The 13,333-nt window shown below is 54.9% G+C and overlaps 1 protein-coding gene across 1 annotated transcript in view; it reads right to left on the bottom strand.

Moving 5' to 3' along the window:
* GOLGA5 (golgin A5) overlaps positions 1-12,202 on the bottom strand; it is a 43,643-nt gene extending 31,441 nt beyond the window's left edge. The window contains exons 1-3 of the mRNA XM_075329517.1: positions 12,055-12,202; positions 8,231-8,786; positions 1,754-1,975 (exon numbers count right to left, since the gene is read on the bottom strand). Of these exons, the coding sequence (XP_075185632.1) occupies positions 1,754-1,975; positions 8,231-8,744 (736 nt within the window). The 5' untranslated portion in view covers positions 8,745-8,786; positions 12,055-12,202. The remainder of the gene's footprint in view (positions 1-1,753; positions 1,976-8,230; positions 8,787-12,054) is intronic.
* Between the last annotated feature and the right edge of the window lie 1,131 nt (positions 12,203-13,333).

Here is a 13,333-nt window from a genome sequence, read left to right as displayed (position 1 = left end):
CACATACTCACCTCCACCATCCCTGCAGTCTCTGCCGCGGCTGTCCCCTGCATCCGTCCCCCAGTGAATTTGAACAACGCTTCTTCACTGGGGGCCGGAAGCAGCGTCAGCGGGGCGTGGCTTTGGCCGGACGCTGTCATTCAGCACCACAGACAGCGCAGGATGATGCAGGTAGGCGGGGCTTTCCGTTCTCTGTGTGTTATTACGTATAACACACGGAGAACACGTACGTGCCATAAACACGGCACACGGGGACAAAACCACCCCTTTAACACGTACGTGACAAAAATGTTACGTTTTGTCACGTAAGTGTGGCAGAGGCTTGTAAAAAACACGAGATAGTGATGAGTGAGCCCTACCATGCTCAGAACCAGCAGTTAATGCTCGGATGGTCACGACTTGAGTGTCCGACTATAATGGAAGTCAGTGGCGGACTTGAGGATTTTTAGAGAATTCCTTGAAAAATGCTTGACCTCCCCATTGACTTCCATTATACTCGATCCTCGACTCGCGTCCCTCTGAGCTGCAAGTACCGAGCGTCTGAGCATGGAGGTGCTCACTCATCACTAATATTTGATAACTTGCTGAGGTCATTAAAGTCCAATGTATAATAAATTAATCTGGTAAACTGATTACAAAAAAAAAAAAAACAACAAAACGCCAGAACTATTTTGCAGCTACAACTTTGCCATTAAATGCAATAAAAGGTGAACAAAGCTATACATGTCACTACACATGTCTGGTCTCTGAGTGACTGGGCTGATCTGGAGAATCATATTGCCATGACAGTTTTAGAGTACATGGTAACTTAAAAAAAAAAAAAAATTGCCCCTTTTTTTGCAATTTCTAATGCATTTTGATTTTTTTTCTTGCTTTCCAGCGCATCACATAATACAATGAATTGTGTCAATCAAAGGTACAACTTGTCCTGCAAAAAACAAGCCCCAATATGGCTCGATGAATTGAGAAATATAAAAGTTATAACTTTTCAAAGAAGAGGGATAAAAAGGAGAGGAAATCCGTCACCCCAAAAAAATGTAAAATAGCCCAGTTCTAGGGGCTGACTGAGCACAATGGATTGTTTTCTCCAGTCTCCAGCCGTCTGTGCTCAGTCAGCCGAGGAGACTTATTTCTTCTCCTGGCATGCGCTTCTCCGGCAGCAGATCCGGTGCTTGTTCCTACAACACAGCACTTTTGGTAGCTGAGATGTGGGTCTCGGGAGCGCTGTTTCTTCCGACTTCAGCCTGTCCATACATGTGACTAAGAAGGGCTGCCGTTTGAAATATGTGATGGGGGCATTTTATCACATTCTTGGAGCGGCCCTTTAATAAATAATTTATAAAGGACTATCAGTTCCTCTTCAAGCATATTGCTTTCCCCTACAATAGTGTGCAGACAACTTTAGAAAAAAAACAAAACCCTACATAATAAGCCTTGATCGCTTATGGTTGGTTATCAATTTTCATATGTTCCGTCACCTTCTCTAATCCTTCAGCGTTCAATGTTTTTGGGGACATAATGTGATCACTGCATCAAATCAGTGGCTGCAGCAATAAACAAGGAATCGACCCTGTGATCAGTAATTGGCTGCAGCGTTCATGTGTGGACAAAGAGTAAACACATGACCTATGACCGCTCACTGCATATGATGGAAGGAGAAGGCTCTGGGATCAGCGGAGGACCTGGCACTGTTACGCAGGGAGCCTTAGAGGTATTACCATTGGGGTAAATTTTGGAAACAAACAATCGTTACCTTCCTGTGTCTCCTTGGAGCGCTGGATCAGTCCCGCCATCTCCTGGTTCAGAGACTGGACCTCGCTCCTCAGCAGCTGGTTCTCCAGGCGGAGATTGGACAGTTCTTGGGACTTCTGATCTCCGTTTGTCTGGACAGGACCGAGCGTCTGCTCTGACACTTTTATGTCCTCTTCTTTGTCCTCTGCAGCAGTTTGTCCAGACTGTGACTTATTGAGATCACCTGAGAAATGACCGAAAAATAAATGAAATTAGTAAATCCTCCCTGACCCTTCCTTTACTTGCCCCTATAGAAGAAGGGAATTTTGTTACTTACCATAAATTCCTTTTCTTCTAGCTCTTATTGGGAGACCCAGACGATTGGGGTATAGCTACTGCCCTCTGGAGGCCACACAAAGCACTACATTAAAAGTGCAAGGCCCCTCCCCCTCTGGCTATACCCCCCCCGTGGTATCACGGGTTCTCCAGTTTTAGTGCCAAAGCAAGAAGGAGGAAGCCAATAACTGGTTTAAACAAATTAACTCCGAATAACATCGGAGAACTGAAAAACCGTTCAACATGAACAACATGTGTACCCGCAAACAACAAAAAAACATCCCGAAGGACAACAGGGCGGGTGCTGGGTCTCCCAATAAGAGCTAGAAGAAAAGGAATTTACGGTAAGTAACAAAATTCCCTTCTTCTTCAGCGCTCTATTGGGAGACCCAGACGATTGGGACGTCCAAAAGCTGTCCCTGGGTGGGTAAAGAAATACCTCATGTTAGAGCTGCAAAACAGCCCTCCCCTACGGGGGTGTCACTGCCGCCTGCAGGACTCTTCTACCTAAGCTGGCATCCGCCGAAGCATAGGTATGCACCTGATAATGCTTGGTGAAAGTGTGCAGACTGGACCAGGTAGCTGCCTGGCACACCTGTTGAGCCGAAGCCTGGTGACGTAATGCCCAGGACGCACCCACGGCTCTGGTTGAGTGGGCTTTTAGCCCTGAAGGAACCGGAAGCCCCGCAGAACGGTAGGCCTCTAGAATTGGTTCTTTGATCCATCGAGCCAGGGTGGCTTTAGAAGCCTGCAACCCCTTGCGCGGACCAGCGACAAGGACAAAAAGTGCATCGGCACGGCGCATGGGCGCCGTGCGGGAAATGTAGATTCTGAGTGCTCTCACCAGATCTAGCAAACGTAAGTCCTTTTCATACCGGTGAACCGGATGAGGACAAAAAGAAGGCAAGGATATATCCTGATTAAGATGAAAAGAGGATACGACCTTAGGGAGAAACTCCGGAATAGGGCGCAGCACTACCTTGTCCTGGTGGAACACCAGGAAGGGAGCCTTGGATGACAGAGCTGCCAGCTCAGACACTCGCCGAAGCGATGTGATCGCAACCAGAAACGCCACTTTCTGTGACAGCCGAGAAAAGGAAACTTCCTTCAGAGGCTCGAAGGGCGGCTTCTGGAGAGCAACTAATACCCTGTTCAGATCCCATGGATCTAACGGCCGCTTGTACGGGGGCACAATATGACAGACCCCCTGCAGGAACGTGCGCACCTTAGAAAGACGTGCTAGACGCTTCTGAAAAAACACGGATAGTGCCGAAACTTGCCCTTTAAGGGAGCTGAGCGACAAGCCCTTTTCTAACCCCGATTGCAGGAAGGAAAGAAACTTGGGCAATGCAAATGGCCAGGGAGACACTCCCTGAGCAGAGCACCAGGATAAGAAAATCTTCCACGTTCTGTGGTAGATCTTAGCCGAATTCGACTTTCTAGCTTGTCTCATTGTGGCAACGACTCCTTGAGATAATCCTGCAGATGCTAGGATCCAGGACTCAATGGCCACACAGTCAGGTTCAGGGCCGCAGAATTCTGATGGAAAAACGGCCCTTGGGACAGTAAGTCTGGTCGGTCTGGCAGTGACCACGGTCGACCGATCGTGAGATGCCACAGATCCGGATACCACGACCTCCTCGGCCAGTCTGGAGCGACGAGTATGATGCGGCTGCACTCGGATCTGATCTTGCGTAGCACTCTGGGCAAGAGCGCCAGAGGCGGAAACACGTATGGGAGCTGAAACTGCGACCAATCTTGAACCAAGGCGTCTGCCGCCAGAGCTCTTTGATCGCGCGACCTCGCCATGAATGCCGGGACCTTGTTGTTGTGCCGGGATGCCATTAGGTCGACGTCCGGCACTCCCCAGCGGCGACAGATTTCCTGAAACACGTCCGGGTGAAGGGACCATTCCCCTGCGTCCATGCCCTGGCGACTGAGGAAGTCTGCTTCCCAGTTTTCTACGCCTGGGATGTGAACCGCGGATATGGTGGATGCTCTGTCCTCCACCCACATTAGAATGCGCCGGACTTCTTGGAAGGCTTGCCGACTGCGCGTCCCTCCTTGGTGGTTGATGTATGCCACCGCTGTGGAGTTGTCCGATTGGATTCGGATCTGCTTTCCTTCCAGCCACTGTTGGAAGGCCAGTAGAGCAAGATACACTGCTCTGATCTCCAGAACATTGATCTGAAGGGTGGACTCCTGCGGAGTCCACGTCCCCTGAGCCCTGTGGTGGAGAAATACTGCTCCCCACCCTGACAGACTCGCATCTGTCGTGACTACTGCCCAGGATGGGGGCAGGAAGGATCTTCCCTGAGACAATGAGGTGGGAAGGAGCCACCATTGTAGGGAGTCCTTGGCCGTCTGGGAGAGCGAGACTTTCCTGTCCAGGGACGTTGACTTCCCGTCCCATTGGCGGAGAATGTCCCATTGAAGTGGGCGCAGATGAAACTGCGCAAAGGGAACTGCTTCCATGGCTGCCACCATCTTCCCTAGGAAATGCATGAGGCGCCGCAAGGGATGCAACTGGCCCTGCAGAAGAGATTGCACCCCTGTCTGTAGTGACCGCTGCTTGTTCAGCGGAAGCTTCACTATCGCTGCTAGAGTATGAAACTCCATGCCAAGATACGTTAGTGATTGAGTCGGTGATAGGATCGACTTTGGAAAGTTGATGATCCATCCGAAAGACTGTAGGGTCTCCAGCGTAGCATTCAGGCTGTGCTGACATGCCTCTTGAGAGGGAGCTTTGACCAATAAATCGTCTAGGTAAGGGATCACCGAGTGTCCCTGAGAGTGCAAGACTGCTACCACCGCCGCCATGACCTTGGTGAAGACCCGTGGGGCTGTCGCCAGACCAAATGGCAGAGCTACGAACTGAAAATGGTCGTCTCCTATCACAAAACGTAGAAAACGTTGATGTTCTGTAGCAATTGGCACGTGGAGATAAGCATCTTTGATGTCTATTGAGGCAAGGAAGTCTCCTCTGGACATTGAGGCAATGACAGAACGCAGGGTTTCCATCCGGAACTTCCTGGCGTGCACATGTTTGTTGAGCCGTTTTAGGTCCAGAACAGGACGGAACGAGCCGTCCTTTTTTGGAACCACAAAGAGATTGGAGTAAAACCCTTGCCCTTGTTCCTGAGGAGGGACTGGGATCACCACTCCTTCCGCTCTTAGGGAGTCCACCGCCTGCAGCAGAGCATCTGCTCGGTCTGGATGTGGGGAGGTTCTGAAGAACCGAGCTGGAGGACGAGAATTGAACTCGATTCTGTACCCGCGAGACAAAATGTCCGTCACCCACCGGTCTTTGACCTGTGACATCCAAATGCCGGAAAAGCGGGAGAGCCTGCCCCCGACCGGCGATGCGGAGGGAGGGGGCTGGAAGTCATGAGGTAGCCGCTTTGGAAGTGGTACCTCCATTTGCTTTCTTGGGGCGCGTGTGAGCCCGCCACGAATCTGAGTTTCTTTGCGTCCTCTGAGTCCCTTTGGACAAGGTAAACGGTGTCTTGCCCGAACCTCGAAAGGACTGAAACCTCTGCTGCCACTTTTTCTGCTGAGGTTTGGTTGTTCTGGGTTGTGGTAAAGAGGAGTCTTTACCCTTGGACTGCTTAATGATATCAGCCAATGGCTCGCCAAACAGTCTATCTCTAGATAAAGGCAAACTGGTTAAACATTTTTTGGAACCAGCATCTGCTTTCCAGTCCTTTAACCACAAGGCTCTGCGCAAAACTACCGAATTGGCGGACGCCATTGAGGTGCGACTGGTAGATTCTAGGACCGCATTGATAGCGTAAGACGCAAACGCCGACATCTGCGTGGTAAGGTGCGCCACTTGCGGCACTGCTGGATGTATGATAGCATCCACTTTTGCTAAGCCAGCTGAAATAGCCTGGAGTGCCCATACGGCTGCGAATGCCGGAGCAAACGACGCGCCGATAGCTTCATAGACAGATTTTAACCAAAGGTCCATCTGTCTGTCATTGGCATCTTTAAGTGAAGCGCCATCCTCCACTGCAACTATGGACCTAGCTGCGAGTTTGGAAATCGGGGGGTCTACCTTTGGACACTGTGTCCAGCGCTTGACCACCTCAGGGGGGAAAGGGAAACGCGTATCTTTAGATCGTTTAGAGAAACGCCCTTCTGGGTGAGCGTCGTGCTTCTGGATTGATTCTCTGAAGTCAGCGTGATCCAACAAAGCACTCAATTTACGCTTGGGATAAAGGAAACGAAACTTCTCCTGCTCCGCAGCCGCCTCTTCTGCTGAAGGGGCTGGGGGAGAAATATCCAACAGCCTATTGATGGCTGAGATAAGGTCGTTTACCATGGCGTCCCCATCAGGGGTATCCAGGTTGAGAGGGGTTCCAGGAATGGATTCCTGATCACTCTCATCAGACACATCACAGGGAGACTGATTGCGCTGAGACCCTGAGCAGTGTGATGACGTCGAGGGTCTTTCCCAGCGAGCTCGCTTAGGGTGGCTGGGGCTATCATCTGAGTCATAATCCTCGGCCTGTGAAGCCGGGGACCCCCCTGTGGGCTGGATTAATTCCAAGTGAGGGGGACCTGAGGACAGAGGCCTCGCCGTGCCCAAAGACTGAGCCCCATGCATAGATTGCAAGGTTTCAAGGATTTTTGCCATAGACACAGACATATTATCAGCAAAAACTGCAAAGTCTGTCCCTGTCACCGGGGCAGAACTTACAAGCGTCTCAGCCTGGGTCACTACCTCTCCTGACTCCGGCTGGCGAAGCAGCACCGGGTCGGAGCATTGCACACAATGGGGGTCATCGGAGCCTGCTGGTAGATTAGCCCCACATGCAGCACACGCAGTACACACAGCCCTGGCCTTGGCAGCCTTGCGTTTTGAGGATGGCATGTTGTTGCTTCCACAGAGTGATCTGGGAGAGCAGCCAGAAGCGACCTCACAGTGCAAGAAATACAATATCTCTATATCCTACACAGTACACCGATACACCGTGAGGCACTAGAGGGACCAGCACAGAAAAATCGCTTACCGCCCGCTTAAAAAGCGGGTGTGTGGTCGCCAGATAGCCCCTAGTCCAGGTCTCCCAGAGCCTTGCGTCCTTCCTCCAGCCAGACTGCATGTAATGGCTGCCGGCGTCCTGAGAGAGAAGGGGGGCGGGCCCTGGGCGTTCCTGGCTAAGAGCGGGAAGCCTGCTTCCCTCTGTGCCTAGTGTGAGGGCTGGAGCATGTAAATCAGGCTCCAGCCCTCGTCGCTGCTAGCGAACAGCGTCTCTCCCCTACCCTGAATGACAGGGTGGGGGCGGGAACGAATCGGAGCTGCCGGCGTCCTAGGCCCAAAAAGCCGGGGACTCAATTTATAACCGCCGCCGCCGTAAAAGCGCGGACGGCGGATCCCCGGCGCACCACAAGTCACAGCAGCGCCGCCCGGTCCAGAGGGGGTCGGCGCTGCGTTCCCATACACAAAAAATCCCCCAGTAATCTGTAGGGACACTAACTCCAACGTTGCGGTCCCCGGCGCACTACAACACCCAGCCAGCCCGGAGTGTGTCTGTGCCTGCCGGGGACACAGAGTACCTGTATGATGCAGGGCCTGTCCCTGATCGTACTCCTGCTCCGTCTCCATCAGGTTCTAATGGGTCTGTGGATGGAGCCCGGCGTCAGAGCTGAGAGGCCGGCAGGATCCCACTTCCACAGAGCCCTACCAGGGGATGTGGAAGGAAAACAGCATGTCAGGCTCCAGCCCTGTACCAGCAATAGGTACCTCAACCTTACAACACCATCCAGGGGTGAGAAGGGAGCATGCTGGGGGCCCTATATGTGTCCTCTTTTCTTCCATCCGAAATAGTCAGCAGCTACTGCTGACTAAAATCTGTGGAGCTATGCATGGAATGTCTGACCTCCTTCGCACACAAAGCTAAAACTGGAGAACCCGTGATACCACGGGGGGGGGGGGGTATAGCCAGAGGGGGAGGGGCCTTGCACTTTTAATGTAGTGCTTTGTGTGGCCTCCAGAGGGCAGTAGCTATACCCCAATCGTCTGGGTCTCCCAATAGAGCGCTGAAGAAATTAAACAGTCACATATGTCCCTTTACTTTCTTCCCAGAGCTCCGGGGTGGCTGATTGAAATCTGCAGTTTAGCAGTAACCCCCCCACGCTCCCCCCACCTAGGTCTCATTACCTTGGATCTTTGGGGGGAAGGTTTCGGGCGGTTTGACACTTTGAGGATTGCTGCTTGCGGATGGACTGATGGGGGCCGTGTCCTTGCTGCTCTCTCTTTTGGACTCCAGGGCCCCATTGTGCGCCTTATCAGAGCTGTTGAGGAAATCAAACAACAGTTCATCATCCGGCTCGGACTTCTTGCGTCTTATGAACTGGCTGGCCGTGCGGGGAGACGAGGCGCTGGCAGGGGCGCTGTGAGACACCTCTCTGCTCATCCGCGGGGTGGCTTTCACATTGGCGGTGCCGGCTAGCAGCGTGGCCTTCTGATGTTTTATATTATCGGCCGCTGAGGAGATGAAGCTGGATTTCCCATAACTCGGACTCTTCTCCTGGGGCTTGTCTGGGAAATAGTCCGTGGAGTCCTCCGGCAGGGTCACGCCATCTTTGCTCTTGCTTAATGCAGTTGCAGCTCCTTGATCCACCAAGTTTAGGAGGTCCTCCGCTCTGCCGGCCAGATCAGAAAACCAAGACATGGCGGGGGCAACGGTTTGTCTTCAAGGCTTCTAAATCTTGGCCTAAGAAAGGAAACAGATACAGTAAGAGAATGATGGGAGTTGTAGTATTGCGGAATAGCAAATGTAGCCATATTCTATACTATATGGGACCGAGAGCCGGTATTAGTGATGAAAAATGAAGACGTCTTCTTTAAGTCACTGGTCAGTTTGTGACATATTTTTCACTGCTTTTCCCATCTGTAAACTCTATTTTTCAGTTGATATGTGCAGACAAGCTGCTATTATGCCTGCCATATACAGCACATACAAGGGGGCTCCTGCTGTGTCCGTATAGCACATGATCAGAGGCAGCAATGAGGACAGTATACAGCGGCACTGAGCAGGGCGGCTGTGAACTCTGCACTGGGTGAGATAAAACACTTACTATAAAGCAGCAAGGAAAACATCAGAGACAGTGATCAGTGCAGCTGTGAATCCAGCAAGAGCGCGGGAAAACATATACTATGAGCTGCAGGACACAATCTATGTTTGCTCTCCATAGACCTCAGCGGGCAGCCGTTATCTGATCCCTCAGTGAGCGCTGTCTTATCTTCAGCAGATGGGAGTTTCAGCAGCGTTTCACGATAGATGCAGAGTTTGGGAGCAGAGAAGGGGCTTATAAGAAGCTGTTTTCTCTGATTAGACCCCAGAGTTTTCTTATTTCTTTTTTGTCTCTGACTCTGCTTGCTGTCAGTGAATCTGGCAGATTCCTGGAGCCTCTGTGCACATCCTAACAACCCAGAATATCGAGAGGACAATGATCCGCTGGATAGCAGTGTTGTAATAGGGAGTCTGCTGGTGCACTGAGGAATTGTTGGGGGCACATAACGGGGACCCCTGTTGTTAATATTACAGAAGTCCCTGGTATGTGCCCCCAACAATGAGGCCTGGTGGGGCCGGGGGCAGAGTAGCATTGTGGAGTTAGAGCAGCGGCGAGACAGAGCAACAGGGTCAAGGGACAGAGTGGCAGGAGGAGCCGTGGGCAGAGAAGCAGTGGGGCAGGAGAGTGTGGGTTGAGGGGGTAGAGCGGCAGGGGTGCAGGGGGCAGAAGGGGGTTTGGGGTGGCAGAGCGGTGGCGCTGCAGAGAGAGGTCGTGGGGCAGAGCAGCGATAATGCAGAGGGAGTCAGGGGACAGAGCGGCAGCTGTGGAGCAGTTGCGGGGGTAGAGCAACAGGTACGGAGCAGTCTGGAACAGAGCGGCGGGTGCGGAGCGGTCTGGGACAGAGCGGCGGGTGCGGAGCGGTCTGGGACAGAGCGGCGGGTGCGGAGCGGCGTCCCCCGTGCGGTGGCATCCCAGTCTTATCGTACAGGCTCCTGATGGCGATCTGTCCCGGTGACATCTGTCCTAGCAGGTTGTTACAATGTATCAGTTTGGAGACTGCACCGGATACAAGTGTAACAATCGCTCCGCTGTGAGCGGTTGCGCAGGTACCGGACGGGCAGGACGATCTGCACACGAGCCGGGATCGGTCTCGGAGGTACAGGACAGGCAGGACGATCTGCACACGAGCCGGGATCGGTCCCGGAGGTACAGGACGGGCAGGACGATCTGCACACGGGCCGGGATCGGTCCCGGAGGTACAGGACGGGCAGGACGATCTGCACACGGGCCGGGATCGGTCCCGGAGGTACAGGACGGGCAGGACGATCTGCACACGGGCTGGGATCGGTCTCAGAGGTACAGGACGGGCAGGACGATCTGCACATGAGCCGGGATCGGTCTCGGAGGTACAGGACGGGCAGGACGATCTGCACACGGGCTGGGATCGGTCTCAGAGGTACAGGACGGGCAGGACGATCTGCACACGGGCTGGGATCGGTCTCAGAGGTACAGGACGGGCAGGACGATCTGCACACGGGCTGGGATCGGTCTCAGAGGTACAGGACGGGCAGGACGATCTGCACATGAGCCGGGATCGGTCTCGGAGGTACAGGACGGGCAGGACGATCTGCACTTGGGCTGGGATCGGTCTCAGAGGTACAGGACGGGCAGGACGATCTGCACACGGGCTGGGATCGGTCTCGGAGGTACAGGACGGGCAGGACGATCTGCACATGAGCCGGGATCGGTCGCGGAGGTACAGGACGGGCAGGACGATCTGCACTTGGGCTGGGATCGGTCTCAGAGGTACAGGACGGGCAGGACGATCTGCACACGGGCTGGGATCGGTCTCGGAGGTACAGGACGGGCAGGACGATCTGCACATGAGCCGGGATCGGTCTCGGAGGTACAGGACGGGCAGGACGGTCTGCACACGGGCCGGGATCGGTCTCGGAGGTACAGGACGGGCTGCACACGGGCCGGGATCGGTCTCGGAGGTACAGGACGGGCAGGACGGTCTGCACACGGGCCGGGATCGGTCTCGGAGGTACAGGACGGGCTGCACACGGGCCGGGATCGGTCTCGGAGGTGCAGGACGGGCAGGACGGTCTGCACACGGGCCGGGATCGGTCTCGGAGGTACAGGACGGGCAGGACGATCTGCACACGGGCCGGGATCGGTCGCGCAGGTACAGGACGGGCAGGACGATCTGCACGCGGGCCGGGATCGGTCGCGGAGGTACAGGACGGGCAGGACGATCTGCACACGAGCCGGGATCGGTCTCGGAGGTACAGGACGGGCAGGACGATCTGCACACGAGCCGGGATCGGTCTCTGAGGTACAGGACGGGCAGGACGATCTGCACACGAGCCGGGATCGGTCGCGCAGGTACAGGACGGGCAGGACGATCTGCACACGGGCTGGGATCGGTCTCAGAGGTACAGGACGGGCAGGACGATCTGCACACGGGCCGGGATCGGTTTCAGAGGTACAGGACGATCTGCACACGGGCCGGGATCGGTCGCGCAGGTACAGGACGGGCAGGACGATCTGCACACGGGCCGGGATCGGTCGCGCAGGTACAGGACGGGCAGGACGATCTGCACACGAGCCGGGATCGGTCTCGGAGGTACAGGACGGGCAGGACGATCTGCACACGAGCCGGGATCGGTCTCGGAGGTACAGGACGGGCAGGACGATCTGCACACGGGCCGGGATCGGTCGCGCAGGTACAGGACGGGCAGGACGATCTGCACACGGGCCGGGATCGGTCTCAGCCGCGGACGTTTCCAGCTTTCTACAGACTTCGCTGATTCCCGGGATCTGACGGGAAATATTCCGACCAGAACGGCGGATTTTATTAGTCACTATAGAAACGGCGGATTATAGTGTAGCCATGGAGGTCGGTGACGGGTCACACAGGGCGGTACAATGCGGCAGCGGGGGCCGACACCGGCGGGGACCTACCGGCTCCTCACAGCCTCCGCTCCTCCATCCCCCACCGGAGACGTGGACCCGGAACTGCTGGGACACGTCAGGTCCCCAAACAAGGTGTCCGCGGCGCTGCCTGACGGGGCCTCCGAGCTCGGCCAGAGCGGCTCCTGCCTGTCTGTACACGGAGAATCACCATAGAGACGGCGCCGACCATAGAGAACCTTCGCCGGGATAGAGGCAATGTAGAGACGATGAGCAGGAGCGTCTACCACCGGAAGCTCCAGTCTTCCGTAGCCATGGAAACCAGCAGCCACTTTGCTACAGTTTTCCAAAGAAACATTAAAAAATTATTACATATACAAAAGTATAAAATGCAACATAAAACTACAAAAAAACAAACACTGCACCACTCCAGACTCCTCTCTCCCCCTCCAGACTCCTCTGTCCCCCTCCAGACTCCACTGGACCTCTCTGTTCCCCTCTGGACCTCTCTGTCCCCCTCCAGACCCCTCTGTCCCCCTCCAGACCCCTCTGTCCCCCTCCAGACCCCTCTGTCCCCCTCTAGACCCCTCTGTCCCCCTCCAGACCCCTCTGTCCCCCTCTAGACCTCTCTGTCCCCCTCTAGACTCTGCTGTCCCCCTCTAGACCTCTCTGTCCCCCTCTAGACCTCTGTCCCCCTCTAGACTCCTCTCTCCCCCTCTAGACCTCTCTGTCCCCCTCCAGACTCCTCTCTCCCCTTCTAGACCCCTCTGTCCCCCTCCAGACTCCTCTCTCCCCTTCTAGACCCCTCTGTCCCCCTCCAGAGTCCTCTCTCCCCCTCTAGACCTCTCTGTCCCCCTCCAGACTCCTCTCTCCCCCTCTAGACCTCTCTGTCCCCCTCCAGACTCCTCTCTCCCCCTCTAGACCCCTCTGTCACCCTCTAGACCTCTCTGTCCCCCTCCAGACCCCTCTGTCCCCCTCTAGACTCCGCTGTCCCCCTCCAGACCCCTCTGTCACCCTCTAGACCTCTCTGTCCCCCTCTAGACTCCTCTATCCCCTTCTAGACCCCTCTGTCCCCCTCTCCCCTTCTAGACCCCTCTGTCCCCCTCCAGACTCCTCTCTCCCCTTCTAGACCCCTCTGTCCCCCTCCAGACTCCTCTCTCCCCCTCTAGACCCCTCTATCCCCCTCTAGACCTCTCTGTCCCCCTCCAGACCCCTCTGTTCCCCTCTAGACTCCGCTGTCCCCCTCCGGACCTCTCTGTCCCCCTCTAGTCCTCTCTGTCCCCCTCCGGACCTCTCTGTCCCCCTCTGGACCTCTCTGTCCCCCTCTAGT

The sequence above is a fragment of the Anomaloglossus baeobatrachus genome, chromosome 12 (genome assembly GCF_048569485.1).
Source record: "Anomaloglossus baeobatrachus isolate aAnoBae1 chromosome 12, aAnoBae1.hap1, whole genome shotgun sequence".
Lineage (NCBI taxonomy): Eukaryota > Metazoa > Chordata > Amphibia > Anura > Aromobatidae > Anomaloglossus > Anomaloglossus baeobatrachus.
Note: the sequence above shows the minus strand (reverse complement) of the source record. Positions and strands in the feature narration are given on the sequence as shown.